Below are 15,249 nucleotides of genomic sequence, written 5' to 3'. Positions count from 1 at the left end.
TCGCTCTTACCAGTTCCAGTTCTTGTCCCCTCTTCGTTTGTATTTCTTCCCTTGCTTCCCGGAACAGCTGGTTGATTAGTTCCACGGACGTTTCTGGATACAAGGATAATCTCCGCTGTACAATCCCAGTAATTACATCTTCTTCGCTGACCGGTGCAAGGGGCTCCGTTCCTTCCATGGATCCATCCATTTCGTCCAGCTCCAGCAGTTCAGCTATCAGCTCCCTCCGTGGTCTGTTGCTGGCGCTCCTACCACGAATCTCCAATAGATCTTTCAGTGTGGATCTTTTCAGCCTGGCGTACTGCGACTCCATTCAGAACTTGCTCTTTGGATAAAAGGACCATCCCACTACTGCCAACCAATGTAACGGCTACCCACTGGTAGTGAGGGTCTCAGCCGTTTGAGACGTCCTTTTCCCTGGCAAGCTGCGATATGCAGGTACCGCCGGTATATCCCATCGAACGCCCTTCCAAGAAACGAGACGTGCTACGTTTGAAGGGTCAAGTAGACTGACTTTATTTGGCATATTTCACCTGCTTATATCTGGTTACAACTGTTACAAGAACAATGACAGTTTCCGCCCTCCCCTTTTCCCAGTAGGGGGCTTCAACACAGACCCCCTGAAACAATGACATCTCCTTGAATTAATCACTTGGCCAGTTTCTAGCCGCTTCGGCACCTCACCCCACTTAACATTTCCTGGCCAGGCACATAGAATTCAATTAACCTTTAAAACAATTATCACTCACACATAATCCCCATCAGCATACACCTCACAGGGGGGCTGTTTACCTGCACACAAAAGAGGGTTCATTAGGTATGCGAAGGGAACATTAGCATTCCAGCAATGAAAGAGACTTGTCCAATTAACCCTTTGAGCTCAGAATACACTGTGGTACATCCACTTGTGACAAGCCATGCAGTTCCTTGTAGTCCCCCTGCACGAAGATTTTAACTGTCTCGGCAGCATGCATGTGTCCGTTACAGAAGCCTCCCCTGGTAAAAGAGCTAAAGAAGACAGGGGAGGCCTCCGGAGCAGACTAATAAAATATTTTAATACCCTGTGTGGTTTATTTGTGTTTTTACCACTTTTCTTGCAGGTGAATGGGTAGGGGTACGATGTACCCCATACTCATTCACTTAGGGTGGGGGGCCGGTATCTGGGGGCCCCCTTATTAAAGGGGGCTCCCAGATTCCGATAAGCCTCCCGCCCGCATACCCCGACAACCAACGGCCAGGGTTGTCGGGAAGGGGCCCTGTCCTCATCAACATGGGGACAGGGTGCTCTGGGGTGGGGGGGCCGCAGTGCGCCCCCCTGCCCCAGAGCACCCAACCCCCCCATGTTGAGGGCATGCAGCCCGGTACGGCTCAGGAGGGGGGGGGGGCGCTCGCTCGTCCCCACTCCCTTCCTGACCGGCCGGGTAGCGTGCTTTGGATAAGGGTCTGGTATGGATTGTAGGGGGACCCCCCTACGCCGTTTTTTCGGCGTAGGGGGTGCTCTCCTTACAACCCATGACAGACCTAAGGGCCCGGTATGCTCCTGAGGGGGGAACCCATGCCGAATTTTTATTTAAAATCCGGCTGGGACTTCCCCCTCAGGATTCATAACAAACTCCGCACACGTGTAGAATTGGCGGGAATCCAAGTCGGATCTCCCGTCGCTTCTATGACGGCTTTGTCTCCATCGCGGCTGGCCAGCTCGGCGCTGGCTCCCGCGATGGGGCTCGTAGGTGCTCAATCTCGCAGAGAAAGGGAGCGAGACTGACACAATATCGCGTTCACCTACTGTACAAAGAGTAAAGTATGGAGAGGAAAGGAAATAGGGACTCCTCCTTGCTGTAAAAGCAATTTTTAAAGTGTACCTGTTTCACATACAGTGAATAAATCTGCCATTACATAAAGGTAAACTCTGCCCGAACTGATACTTTGTGAGCTGACTCCATTGGCTTCTTACTACATACCGTATTTTCCGGCGTATAAGAAGACCCGGCGTATAAGACGACCCCCTAATTTTCCAGGAAAAATTTTGATTTTGGGATATACTCACTGTATAAGACTACCCCCTTCTTACTGTCTTTCTGGAAGCTGAGGGGGAGCCAGAACCGCTGACAGAAACAGGCTTTTTCAAATCTCACTGTGCCATTACATTACATTCCTCACTGTGCCATTACATTACATGCCCAGACTGTGCCATTACATTACTCACTGTGCCATTACATTACATGCCCAGACTGTGCCATTACATTACTCACTGTGCCATTACATTACATGCCCAGACTGTGCCATTACATTACTCACTGTGCCATTACATTACATGCCCAGACTGTGCCATTACATTACATGCCCAGACTGTGCCACTGTGCCATTACATGCCCCCACATTGCCATTGTGCCATTACATGCCCCCACATTGCCATTGTGCCATTACATGCCCCCACATTGCCATCACTTGCCCCTCACATTGCCATTGTGCCATTACATGCCCCCACATTGCCATCACTTGCCCCCACTGTGCCTGAACTTGTTGCCCCCCCCCCCAGTGCAATAACACTCACTTTTTTCCCCCAGCGCTGACAGTGTCCCATGCTGCGATCGCGATCGTGAATGATTTCAAAGCCGCGCCTTCACTGCAGAGTGTTCTGTGATAGGATGAACAAAAATCTTCCCAGCAGCGCCTCTGTTATGTTTCCCGCCTATCACGGACGTCTTCTCATCTCGTCCGAGGATGAGAAGGCATCTGTGATAGTAGGAACAAAGAACAGAGGCGCTGCTGGGAAGATTTTTGTTCATCCTATCACAGAACACTCTGCAGTGAAGGCGCGGCTTTGAAATCATTCACGATCGCGATCACAGCATGGGACACTGTCAGCGCTGGGGAAAAAAAGTGAGTACTGAGACTGTACCCGGCGTATAAGACGACCCCCGACTTTGGATGCATTTTTTTGCATCCAGAAAGTCGTCTTATACGCCGGAAAATACGGTATATCTCTAAACCTCCCCCATTGCATAGTTTCACCAAACTGAATTTTGTCTCTTGACTGTCTCCCCCCAGGAGACAGTCAATAATATCTTCTGCCTGAGATAACAATTATGTACATTATGGGAAATTCTTTCATTATTGATTCGCAGGTTGGGTAAAAGCAAGATACACTATATTGTCAAAACTATTGGGACACCTGCCTTTACACGCACATGAACTTTAATGACATCCCAGTCTTAGTCCGTAGGGTTCAATATTGAGTTGGCCAACCCTTTGCAGCTATAACAGCTTCAACTCTTCTGGGAAGGCTGTCCACAGGGTTAAGGAGTGTGTCTATGGGAATGTTTGACCATTCTTCCAGACACGCATTTGTGAGGTCAGGTACTGATGTGAACAGTAACCTTCGATATGACCTTTGGATGGTGAGCTTCGGGCACCATTGGCAGCTGGAGCCTCGTGGGACCTCCAGTGGACAGTGGCTGGATGACTCAGCGTGAGGGTGATCTGGAACTGTAGACCTGGGAGTAGACTACCACTGGAATTGGCCATTTAGAACGTGTTTCGGAAGCACGGCCACACCTCCATCAGCTGAGCTGACGGAGGCGTAGGGTAAGAATACTATGGAAATAGAAGCGAGAGGGGAGCTGATAAAGGAGGCATAGCCGTGCTCCCCCAAAACGCATTCTAAATGGCCTTATCCAGTGGTAAGCAGCTCCCAGGTCTACAGTTCCAGATCACTCTCACGCCAAGTTATCCACCCGAGGTCCCACGGCACTCGCAGCTCACCATCCAAGGGTCATATCGGAGGTTTCTGTTTTCTCCCTAGACTTATAAAGCCTGCATCCACTGAGCACTATGTGAGTGCAATCCTATCTTTTCATTGATGATTTTTTATCTTAAACGCTTGCCAACCAGCCGCCGTCATTATACCGCAGCAGGTCGGCACAATCCTGCAAACCGTCGTAGCTGTACGTCGGTCCCTTAAATCGGGATAGCAGGCATGAGCGCTCGCTGCGGCTGCTCGTGGCCGGCGATTGCGGGCATGAGAGGCAGAACAGGGACGTGTATGTCTGTGTGTAAACACACACATCCCAGTTCTGTGAGGAGAGGAGAGGGAGATCGTGAGTTCCTACAAGTTGGGAACCACGATCTGTCATCTCCTATTGTCAGTCCCATCCTCCACAGATAGAACACACACATAGGGAGCACAGATAACCACTTGATCGCCTCCTAGTCTGCCAGTGACATTTACCCAGTAATCAGTGCATTTTTATAGCACCAATTATTGTGTAAGTGACAATGGTCCCAAAAATTTGTCAAAAGTGTCCGATATGTCCGCCACAATGCTAGAGTCCCGATAAAAATTGCAGATCGTCGCCAATACTAGTAAAAAAAAAGAATAATAATAATAATGCCATAAATCTATCCCCTATTTTTTAGATGCTATAACGTTTGAGCAAACCAATCAATATACACTTTTTTGCGATTTTTATTACCAAAAATATGTAGAAGAATACATATTGGCCTAAACTGAGGAAAAAAATTTCTTTGTTTTTTTAAATAAAATAAAAATAGGATTCTTGTACTCACCGTAAAATCCATTTCTCTTCCTTTCATGGACGGACACAGCAGCAATTGACCTTAGGGTTATCTACCTTCCTTTCAGGAGATGACTTGGCAGAAAAAACAGCACTTCAAGTGTTAAAACACTTCTCTCAGTATAGCACCTTTCAGGGGGCGGGTCCCCCGGGTACATCCCTCTCTCTGCATCATGCAGCCCCAGTTCATAAACAAGCAGTACAAACAAAGGAGGGGAGGGTGCTGTGTCCGTCCATGAACTCAGAGAAATGGATTTTACGGTGAGTACAAAAATCCTATTTTCTCTTCCGTTCATGGACAGACACAGCAGCAATTGACCTTAGGGACGTCCCTGTTACGTACCTGGTTTCCAGAGTCTGATGCAGGGTAGCCTCTCTTACGACTCTGGTTCGCGAGCCACTGGATATGGGACAGCGGGCTCGGAGCACAGAGGGGTAGGAGTGCCGGGTGGTGATGTGTAGAAGCAGGTGGACGAATACCTCTGGCAAGTAGATGCTGAACGTACAGCGGAGGATGGGTCAGCGACCCGCACAGAAGCTGCGACTACAGCGGCACAAGTTAGTAATAGTTCAGGTATACCGGGAAAGCAGGGTCAAACAAGCCGGGTCATAACAGGTGATCGTGCAGAAAGATGACTGAAGAATGGTCGGTAAACAAGCAGGTGGATCTGGCAGCAGTGAAGTCAAGCAGGCGGATGGTCAAACGGAGCCGGGTCAGGATAGGAGAGATGAGAGGAGTCAGACAAGCCGGGTTCGGTGTTCAAATCAGGTTTCAGGTAGAGTAGTCAAAACAAGCCAAGTTCAGTGTTCAAATCAGGTTTCAGATAGCAAACAGGTCTCAGATAGGATCCACGTCAGAACTGCAGATCAGGCAGCAAAGACACTGTGCTGCTGAGGTGTTTAAATAGGCCAGCCTGCTGTTAATCACTGAAATCAGTCTGCACCATTAACCCTTAAGTGGCAGATCCATGACAGTCCCCAAGCAGTGTCAAAAAATTTCGAGGGGTGGGAAAAACACAGCAAACCAAACTTCACCCCAAACAAACCAGAGTTCAACGGAGGAACTTCAACCTTAAACAGCCGCCTGCAAAACCTTGCGGCCAAAGGAGGCATCCGAAGATGCACTCACATCCACCTTGTAAAACTTTGAGAAGGTGTGGACTGACGACCAGGTCGCTGCCTTACACACCTGTAAAACAGTCGCTTGATGGCGGAAAGCCCAAGAGGCACCAATCGCCCTGGTCGAATGCGCCGTAACCTGAAAGGGAGGTGCCCGCCCTTTTAGGGCATAGGCCTGGAGCATGACCTGTCTGATCCACCTAGAAATGGTGGCCGACGAGACCGCCAGACCTTTCTTAGGACCAGTCACCGACACAAACAGTGAATCCGACCTCCGAAACGGAGCCGTAGCAAACAAGTACACCCGTAGGGCCCGAACCACGTCCAAGGAATGCAACGTGGCCTCCTTCAGCGGAGGACATAAGGATGGCAAAACAATGTCCTCAATGTGAAAAGCCGAAACAACCTTTGGAAGTAATGACAGCTGCGGCCGCAGCACCACCTTGTCCTTGTGGATGACCAAGAAAGGAGCCTTACAAGACAAGGAAACCCGTCTGACCGAAGTAATTGCCACCAGAAAAAACACCTTCTGGGACAGTCAACAAGGGAATCTTTTGAATGTCCTCAAACGGAGACTCTTGAAGCACCAAGAGGACTAAGTTCAAGTCCCATGGAGGCAGTGGAGGACGCACAGGAGGGGCCACATGCCGAACCCCCTGTACAAACCTACGCACCAGGGAGTGCGCCGCCAATGGTCGCTGAAAGTAAACAGCCAAGGCCGAAATCTGACCCTTAACTGTACTTAAGGCGAGAGCCTGATCCACTCCAAGCTGTAAAAACAGCAGAATCCGGGACATCACGTATGTATGGGGGTGCCAATTCATCTCCTCACACATAGAGATGTAAGCCTTCCACGTACGATGGCAAATCCTCTGTGAAGTAGACTTCCGTGCCCCGTAGCATGGTAGAAATCACTGTGTCCGACAGACCTCGATCTTTCAGCACCTGGCTCTCAAACAGCCACGCCGTTAAAGCCAGGGACTGTAAAGCAGGGTGAAAGATAGGACCCTGCGACAGAAGATCTTCTCTCAGGGGGGTAGATGCCAAGGAACATCTGCCACCAGACGCACCAGGTCCATGTACCAGGGACGGCGCGGCCAATCCGGAGCGATCAGGATTGTTGGTATCCCCTCGGCTTCCACTCTGCGCAGCAGGCGTGGAAGAAGCTTCAGAGGAGGGAAGGCGTAGATTAGGCGATAGTGACCCCATGGCGCCACCAACGCGTCTGACGCGTCCGCCCATGGGTCTCTTGACCTGGCCACGAACTGTGACACCTTCCGATTGAGACGGGACGCCAGAAGATCCACGTCTGGAGTGCCCCATTTTTGGCAAAACTCTGAAACACTTCCGGGTGTATCGACCATTCTCCTTGGTCTAGCGTTTGGTGACTTAGGTAGTCGGCCTGCCAGTTCTGCACCCCGGAATGTACACGGCCGACAGAGCCGGAACGTATCTTTCGGCCCACCGGAGAATGTGCGCGACTTCCGTTGCTGTGGCCGAGCTCTGTGTGCCCCCCTGATGATTGACATACGCCACGGCCGTGGCGTTGTCGGACTGGATCCTGACCGGTCGGTCCTGCAGATCCCGAGACCACTTGAAGAGGCACAGCCGGATCGCTCGGAGCTCCAGGACATTGATCGGCAGGCGGGACTTCTCCTGAGTCCAGTGCCCCTGGGCTGACTGGACACCCCAGACACCCCCCCCCCAGCCGGAGAGGCTGGCATCCGTCGTGACCACTGTCCAATGGCATGACAGAAACGATTTTCCGGTCCGAAGTACCGGAGATGTCAGCCACCACATTAGGGAGGTCCTGACCAGGCGACTCACCCAAATCTGGTAAACCAGAGACGAAGGGAGCTTGTCCCAACGTGACAGAATCTCTTTCTGTAACACTGGAGTGTGGAAATGAGCATACGGAACTGCCTCGAACGAGGCTACCATCAGACCCAGAACTCGCATGCAAAAGCGAAGCGACGACCTCTCCTGGGTTGCCAACCGCTGCACCGCAGATTGCAGCGTCTGTAATTTCTCCGTTGGGAAGAAAACCCTTGCCTCTGAGGAATCCAGGACCAACCCCAGGTATTCCAACCGCTGAGACGGTACCAGTACCGACTTCTGGACATTCAATAGCCAACCGAACTCTCGGAGGGCCTGACAGGTGATAGACACTTCCTCTTCCAACTCTGAGCTTGAGGAAGCTCTCAGAAGAAGGTCGTCCAGGTATCCCACAATAGCGATCCCGCGCTGCCTCAGCAGGGCCAGAATCGGAGCGAGCACCTTGGTGAAAACCTGTGATGTCGAGGCCAGGCTGAACGGGAGGGCCACAAATTGTGGTCCTCTCCGACCGCAAAACGCAGAAATCTCTGGTGTTTTGCGCATATGGGGATATGCAGGTACGCGTCCTTGATATCCAAGGACGCCAGAAAATCCCCCTGATGGAGCGCCGCCACTACAGAGCGAACCGACTCCATCCTGAACTTTTGCACTTTGACAAAACAATTGAGGGCCTTGAGGTCCAGGATTGGACGGACCCCTTCCTTCTTGGGGACTACAAACAGATTGGAGTAAAACCCCTGGAACAGTTCCGCTGAGGGAACCAGTACAATCACTCCCCTGACCAGCAGGTCCTGAACAGCCCCTGACAGGGCCACCCGGCGTTCCTGAGAAAGCTGGAGGTTGGAAGGAAAAAATCTGTTTGGTGGACAAGACAGAAACTCTATCTTGTATCCCGAGGAAACTACTTCGCAAACCCATCGGTCGGAAAGAAGAGACCTCCACGGAGCCACGAATTCACGAAGCCGGCCCCCACCCGAGATACGGGCGGGGCAGACCTTCATGCAGAAGCAGGCTTGTCCGCAGGCTTGTTGGGCTTGCGGTACCAGGTAAGCTTTTGTCCTTCAGCGGGCGCCTTAACACCCTGGAAACATTTTCCTGCCGCACCTGGTGGGCGAAAAAAACGCTTGGGGGCAGTAAAGGAGGGCCCTTGCTTACGGCGAGCCTCCCTACCCTTTCCAGATTGCGGGAGCAAAGTGCTCTTACCTCCTGTGGCATCTTTTATGATGTCATCCAGAGACGCCCAAAAAGCCGTTCACCCTTAAAGGGTAAATCCACCAAGGCCTTTTTAGAAGACTGGTCCGCAGACCAACACTTCAGCCACTTAAGGCGGCGTAGCACCACCGCGTAGGCCCTGGAAAGCAAGGGAAGCGTATCCAGGGCCGATTGACAGACAAACTTTAGGCCCTGCACCAACTGGTCGGCCAGGTCCACACAGAGCTCAGGAGCATTCTGCGCCTTCAGCTCCTGCAGCAAGGACTTTGCCCATTTGGTAAGTGTCTGTGACACCAGAGCCCCGGCCAAAACCGGTCTCACCATCGACCCCACCACTGTGAACATGGAGCGGGCCACAGCCTCAGCTCTCCTATATACGGGGTCCTTAAAAGCGGGAGCCCCTTCCGCAGGTAACGTGGTAGCCTTGTTCAGCCTGGACACAGGGGGGTCCACTGCCGGAGGAGAGATCCACTTTTTTTTAAAAAGTCCTCCTCAAAACGGTAACGGACCGCAAAGTATTTTGGAACAGCAAAAACTTTCTGCGGCCGATCCCACTCCTTGTATAACAATTTGTCCAGATAAGGAACACAAGGAAACACTTTCGCTGTGCGGGGAGGCTTGCGGAACCCAAAAGGGACCGGCATGTCTGATGCCTCCGCCGAATCCTCATGTTTTTGAGTATCCTGCACCGCAGTGATAAGAGCTCCAACAAACAACTTATAATGCGCTGACCCTGAGGCAGAGTCATCCTCACTGTCCGTGTGGGCTAGGCCTGCATCTTCTGACATAACGGAACCAGGGCCAGACGCAGTAGCAGGGCCTGATTCTGTGTCAGAGACATCCCCAGAAGAAGGCAGAGGGAGGGGACGCTTTTTACCCCCTTCTGGCCACCCGCCGCTTCAATCCTGGCAACAAACGCCTCAAGGACTACCATCATAGCATCCACCGAGGCCGCAGGAACAGGGGAACTAAGGGTTAACTCTGGCATGCTTGGGGAAGAAGCCTCCGGTTCGGACGTAAATAACACCCTTGTACTGCAAGGCAAGACCCACAGGCCACCCTCCTGGCCGCAACAGAGAGCAGGGGACCCCCCAGAAGACTTACCACCCAACCAGGCTGTAGTGCTGCTTAGGAAGTGTGCTGGAAGTATTCGCGCCGTTATTCTGGTCACTAGAGGCCAAAATCTCTTCCAAGATGGACGCTGACATGCAAAAAACAGCATGCAGGCTACAAGAAAATGGCCACCGATCGTCAATAAGAGCGGCCGTCACCGGCAAAATGGCAGCCAAACACGTTTTTAAAACACATAGTGACAAAAACCAGCAAAAAAACACGGCAACGTACCAGACCCACAGGTCCCCCCGCACCCACGGCATCATAAAAAGACATCCCCCAGGTAGGACGGAGCCCCCCAGGCGGACCCCTCACCTCACGGCCGTCACCCAGAATGTGGGGAAGGAGGGAGAGGAAGGGAGAGAGGAAAGTAGGGCACACCCCCGATCAACCTCCCCAGGAATGCACCAGCCGAACCACCATACCAAGGCAAGGGGATACTATTTACCCATCCTGCGACTACCGGCTGGAGGCATTCCAGACAGACCCAACGTCCGCTTACTGGCTGTCGGCCCGGCACACTGTGACTCGGCCATAGAGACCGGTCATATGTGTGCCCTGGAGCGTATAGCTCACCGGCCACCCCTGGAGCAACGGGGCATGTCGTGAACGGCCCAGCGCGTAGCTAAAGGCCGGCACACTCGATGGCCGAACATGGGGGGACTACAAGGATCGAGGATCCAGCCTGTCACCCAGTCGGCAGTTGATTGTAGATCCCAGGATCCAAAAATGCAGGAAAAAAATAAAATAAAAGCGAAAAAATCTCAAAAATTCTCCAGAGCACATGGGCCCAGAGGAGCCATGTCTTCTCCTTACGCTAGGCAGAAAAAAACTGGGGCTGCATGATGCAGAGAGAGGGATGTACCCGGGTGACCCGCCACCTGGGAGGTGCTATACTGAGAGAAGTGTTTTAACACTTGAAGTGCTGTTTTTTCTGCCTAGTCATCTCCTGAAAGGAAGGTAGATAACTTTAAGGTCAATTGCTGCTGTGTCCGTCCATGAACGGAAGAGAAAATTGGGGCTATTTATTACAGCAAAAAGTACAAAATATAGGGGTTATTTACGAAAGGAAAATCCATGTTGCACTACAAGTGCAAAGTGCACTTGAAATTGCACTGAAAGTGCACTTGGAAGTGCAGTCGCTGTAAATCTGAGTGATAGATCTGATTTATTATTTTTGTTGTAAGTTCCCCTGAGATCTACAGCGACTGCACTTCCAAGTGCACGTTGTAATGCAAAGTGGATTTGCCTTTCGTAAATAACCACCCATGTGCTGTACAGTGGTGGCAGGGGAAAGCCCTGTGTGTGCTCCAAGTCACAGGGTGTCCTACAGCTGAGCAGGGTGGCCGAAGAGCTGACCAAAAGTGACTAAGGCTCGGCTCAAATATATGCTAATTAAATGCATTTTTACCGCATTCCAATTCGCATAACATATGAATTATACTGGATTTCATTGGGCCGGTTCACACATGTGTGGGGCGGCCATGGTGGGGTTTTAGGCTTGGTTCAGGTGCGATTTCAGGTAAAAGTTTGCACCTGAACCAGTGAACACAGAACCGCACCTGACTGTTGCACTGTAACAGCATATGTGTGATCCCAGCCTATAAGCAGAGGTGATCTGGGCACTTTACTTAACCTCTTGCCGACCGCCCACCGTAGTTTTACGGCGGCAGGTCGGCTGCGAAAAATCACGTAATATAACATGATTTTGCATTTCAGCCACTAGGGGCGCTCGCCCCCGGTGCTGATGCGCACACAGCTCCCGGTCCTTTCAGGGGGAGAAATGACTGATCGCATGTTCATACAATGTATGAACAGCGATCTGTCATTTCCCCTAGTCAGTCCCACCCCCCCTTCAGTTAGAACACAATGAGGGAACATAATTAACCCCTTTCTCGCCCCTAGTGTTAACCCCTTCCCTGCCAGTGACATTTTGACAGTAATCAATGCTGAAGTGGTTAACCTGTTGATTTGCCCCATGCAGATTAATTTTTCCTAGTGATATTTGTCTAAAACCTTTCAGCAATCGTCATGGACAAATTAAAGGGGTTGTAAAGGTTGGTTCATATTCCTTTGATTTCCCTTCTAAATGTTTTTTTTCTTTGTCTGAATTTCTCACTTCCTGTTTCTCCTCAGTAAGCTTGCCCCCATCATCCGAGCCGTTCAGGCTAGGGGTTAGTCAGCCAGAACAGCTTACTGAGAAGGAACAGGAAGTGAGAAATTCAGACAACGAAAACAAAGGAAAAAAAAAACATTTCGAAGGGAAATCGAAGGAAAAGGTAAGTGAACCAACAATGCACTAGCTTAAAGGAACCAATTTAGAAAATAAAAAACAAACCTTTACAACCCATTTAACCTTTAACGTGAAAAAGCCCATTTCTTCAGACTGCTTTCTAGTGTATATAGGCTAAGCTGGCCTAAAATCAGTAGACAGAAAGCAAGATGCAATGAAAAGAAATACACAACTGAAACAAAATTTGTTGCCCAATTACCGATTTAACAAACAGCTAACACCAAATAGATCTTACTTTGTGAGCCTGGCATTGGTGCTGGCCACAAACCCAACAACTGATCGAGATTTATCCATTGCATCTTTGCTGACATCTATCCCGACCACCATCAGGGACTTGAGCTGTGGAAATATATTCAGCCATTAATTCTTAGAATGCATTACTTTGTCAGGTACTGTCAAGGTGAATGAACAGTAACTCACAGGGATCTCCACAGCCCACAGCTCCCCTCCCATCTTGCAGATCATTTGCATGGCGATTTTGCTGGCAATGCTCATTAGCATGTGTTGTTTGCTCAGTGTACGGCTCTGCACACACTGGCTGGGAATGGGCATCTCCACGCTCAGAAACTTCTTAATAGAATCATAATTATCTTTTGAGATAGATGGCAGAATGCAAAACACCTGGGCAGAAGGACAAAATCACAAAATAAACATAATTAGTAATATCATCCATAACAGCAGTCTTCCACTCAATACATGCTCTGGTCTCCTTGTACAGAGCTCTCCTTATAATAAAGTTCCGCTGCTCACAGGTGAGTTTCTACGGCCATGATTCACATGATGTGATGCAGATGGGGAGCACACCCTGCCACTGCTTTCAGGAATAGATACAAATAAATCAGATTGCTGCACTCCCACACGATGCAATTCGGCATTACTGAAATATACAAATGTCCATGAAAACAACTCAGCACCGGCAGGGGGGTGACAAGGTTGACGCGTTTCACTTGGAATCTTCGATAAAGCATGGATTCTGTGTGAAACGTGTCAACCTTGTCATCCCCCAGCCTGTGCTGAGTTGTTTTTATGGACTTTTGTATATTTCAATATAGTCAAATTGCATCGTGTGGAAGTGCAGCCATCCGATTGCTTTGTCCACACAAAGCTCTGCTTCATTGAAAGCTGCAACTGTACAACTAGAGCTCATTGAGGTCTGTCTATTTCGACGTGCATAATTTTGCTAGTCATGTTTACTGAGTGCCTTATCTATTGTATGCTATGTCTTGTTTATTTACAATAAAAACTTCCAAGTAAAAAAAAAAAAAAGAAAGCTGCAACTGTTTGCTGCACTGGTGAATAAAAGGTCGGCTGCAATGCTGCTTGGACTGTTCCTGTTGTGTGCATTAATTACCACTGCCAATACCAGTTGAATATGCCCCCCCCCCCTCACAGTAAGCAATATGTGACTAATGTACAAAAGGGTTCGTATTGCTGTTACATGAATGTTAGGGTCAGCAGTAAATAAGACAATGTGGGATCTTTACCAAGAACAAGCATGCAGAAAGTAAGTTGAAAGGAGCTTTTTCCAAATGAGCTTACAGTATATTGAATTTTCAAAAAATAATTATCGTTGGGGTAAACAGGGATTGCTAGTGACTTGTTTAAGCATCTGACCACTATCCAACTGGACTAAGGCCCTATATGGTTACTGTTTAGTAAAATGATAATTTGAAGCCTACCCAGACACTTTATTGTGTATCTTTGAAAAATACAATAAAAAACATTTGAAAAAAAAATAAAAAAATAATTATTGTTTATATTGTTATTACAATGCTTATGTCATAACATGGAAGTGACTATAGAATTCCTTCAATATGATATAGCTTATATGAAATTTCAGTGCCTGGGTTTACTTATATTTTATAGAGTCCCCAGAAGAAATAAAAAATGCATTGTTTTGTTTGGAAAATGGTGTAATTGATCACCTTCTGCCTTCTATGAAGGGACCCTGTACTGCTATCACTGCTGACAATGCTATTTGTCCTAGCTGTCTGACTTCAATTGATAAAAAGACACTGACCCGAAAAAAACATAAGGAAAGTCAGAATCACGTGACAAGTCATAATCTGCAGGTTCCATGTAAGTGATGCAAAAAGTACTGGAAAAGTAGGCTCATTATCCTATCTAAAACTAGTTGATTATGCAGATCGAGGCCAGATTAAATGCTGATGAATGCTTTACTGTTGGAATTAAAAAGGAGTTGTAAACCCTCAAGGTTTTTTAGTCTTATGCCGCGTACACACCATCACTTTATGTGATGAAAAAAAACGACACTTTCTGTGAAGTAAAAAATTACGTTTTTGAAACTTAAATTTTCAAAGACGAAGTTGCCTACACACCATCGTTTTTCTCACAATGTTCTTGCAAAGCGAGGTTAGGTTCCACCACGTTTTACCATTGAAGCTTGCTTCATAAGTAGCTTCTGGGCATGCGTGGATGAAAAAACGTCTTAGAAAACGACGTTTTTTGCTACACACGGTCAATTTCTGTGAAGTAAAAAGTGCACTTTTGAAAAACGACACATAAAATTGAAGCATGCTTCAATTTTTTTGGGTCGTTTTTTACAAGACATAAAACGACGTTTTCCCCCACACACAGTCAATTAAAGTGACGTTTTTAAAAACGTCATTTTTTTTTCATCACATAAAGTGATGGTGTGTACGCGGCATAAGGCCCCTTTTTTTACAAGTGCGGACCGGACCCCGCATGTCCGCTTTTTCATCTATCTGTTTGCGGATGAAAAAGGCACATACATTGGTCCCTATGAGATTGCGAGTGTCAGTGGATGAACATCCGCTGACACCCGATCTCGTCCGCCTCCGCAAAGATCTGATTTTGCAGACCGAAGAAAACCCTATTTTTCCTTCCGTCTGCGGATTGGATGAACACGGACATACGGTCCGTGTTCATTCGATCCCCCCATAGGGGAGAGCGAAGAACAGTGTGCAGGGACCGCCCTGTCATCCGCCAGCTCTGCAGGGATCAACAGAGCGATCCCCGCTGAGCATACTGACCTGCCCCATGTGAAAGGGGCCTAATGCATATGCATGAAAGTGAAAAACCTCCGTTCTGCACCAGTCCCCCCTTTTTTCTTACCTG

At 48.9% G+C, this 15,249-nt stretch overlaps 1 protein-coding gene across 1 annotated transcript in view; it reads right to left on the bottom strand.

Annotated features, from left to right (window-relative positions):
- PIWIL4 (piwi like RNA-mediated gene silencing 4) overlaps nt 1-15,249 on the bottom strand; it is a 356,967-nt gene that overhangs the window by 46,460 nt on the left and 295,258 nt on the right. Inside the window, exons 15-16 of the mRNA XM_040340167.1 lie at nt 12,571-12,771; nt 12,386-12,489 (exon numbers count right to left, since the gene is read on the bottom strand). Of these exons, the coding sequence (XP_040196101.1) occupies nt 12,386-12,489; nt 12,571-12,771 (305 nt within the window). The remainder of the gene's footprint in view (nt 1-12,385; nt 12,490-12,570; nt 12,772-15,249) is intronic.

This window comes from Rana temporaria, chromosome 2 (genome assembly GCF_905171775.1).
Source record: "Rana temporaria chromosome 2, aRanTem1.1, whole genome shotgun sequence".
Classification (NCBI taxonomy): domain Eukaryota; kingdom Metazoa; phylum Chordata; class Amphibia; order Anura; family Ranidae; genus Rana; species Rana temporaria.
Note: the sequence above shows the minus strand (reverse complement) of the source record. Positions and strands in the feature narration are given on the sequence as shown.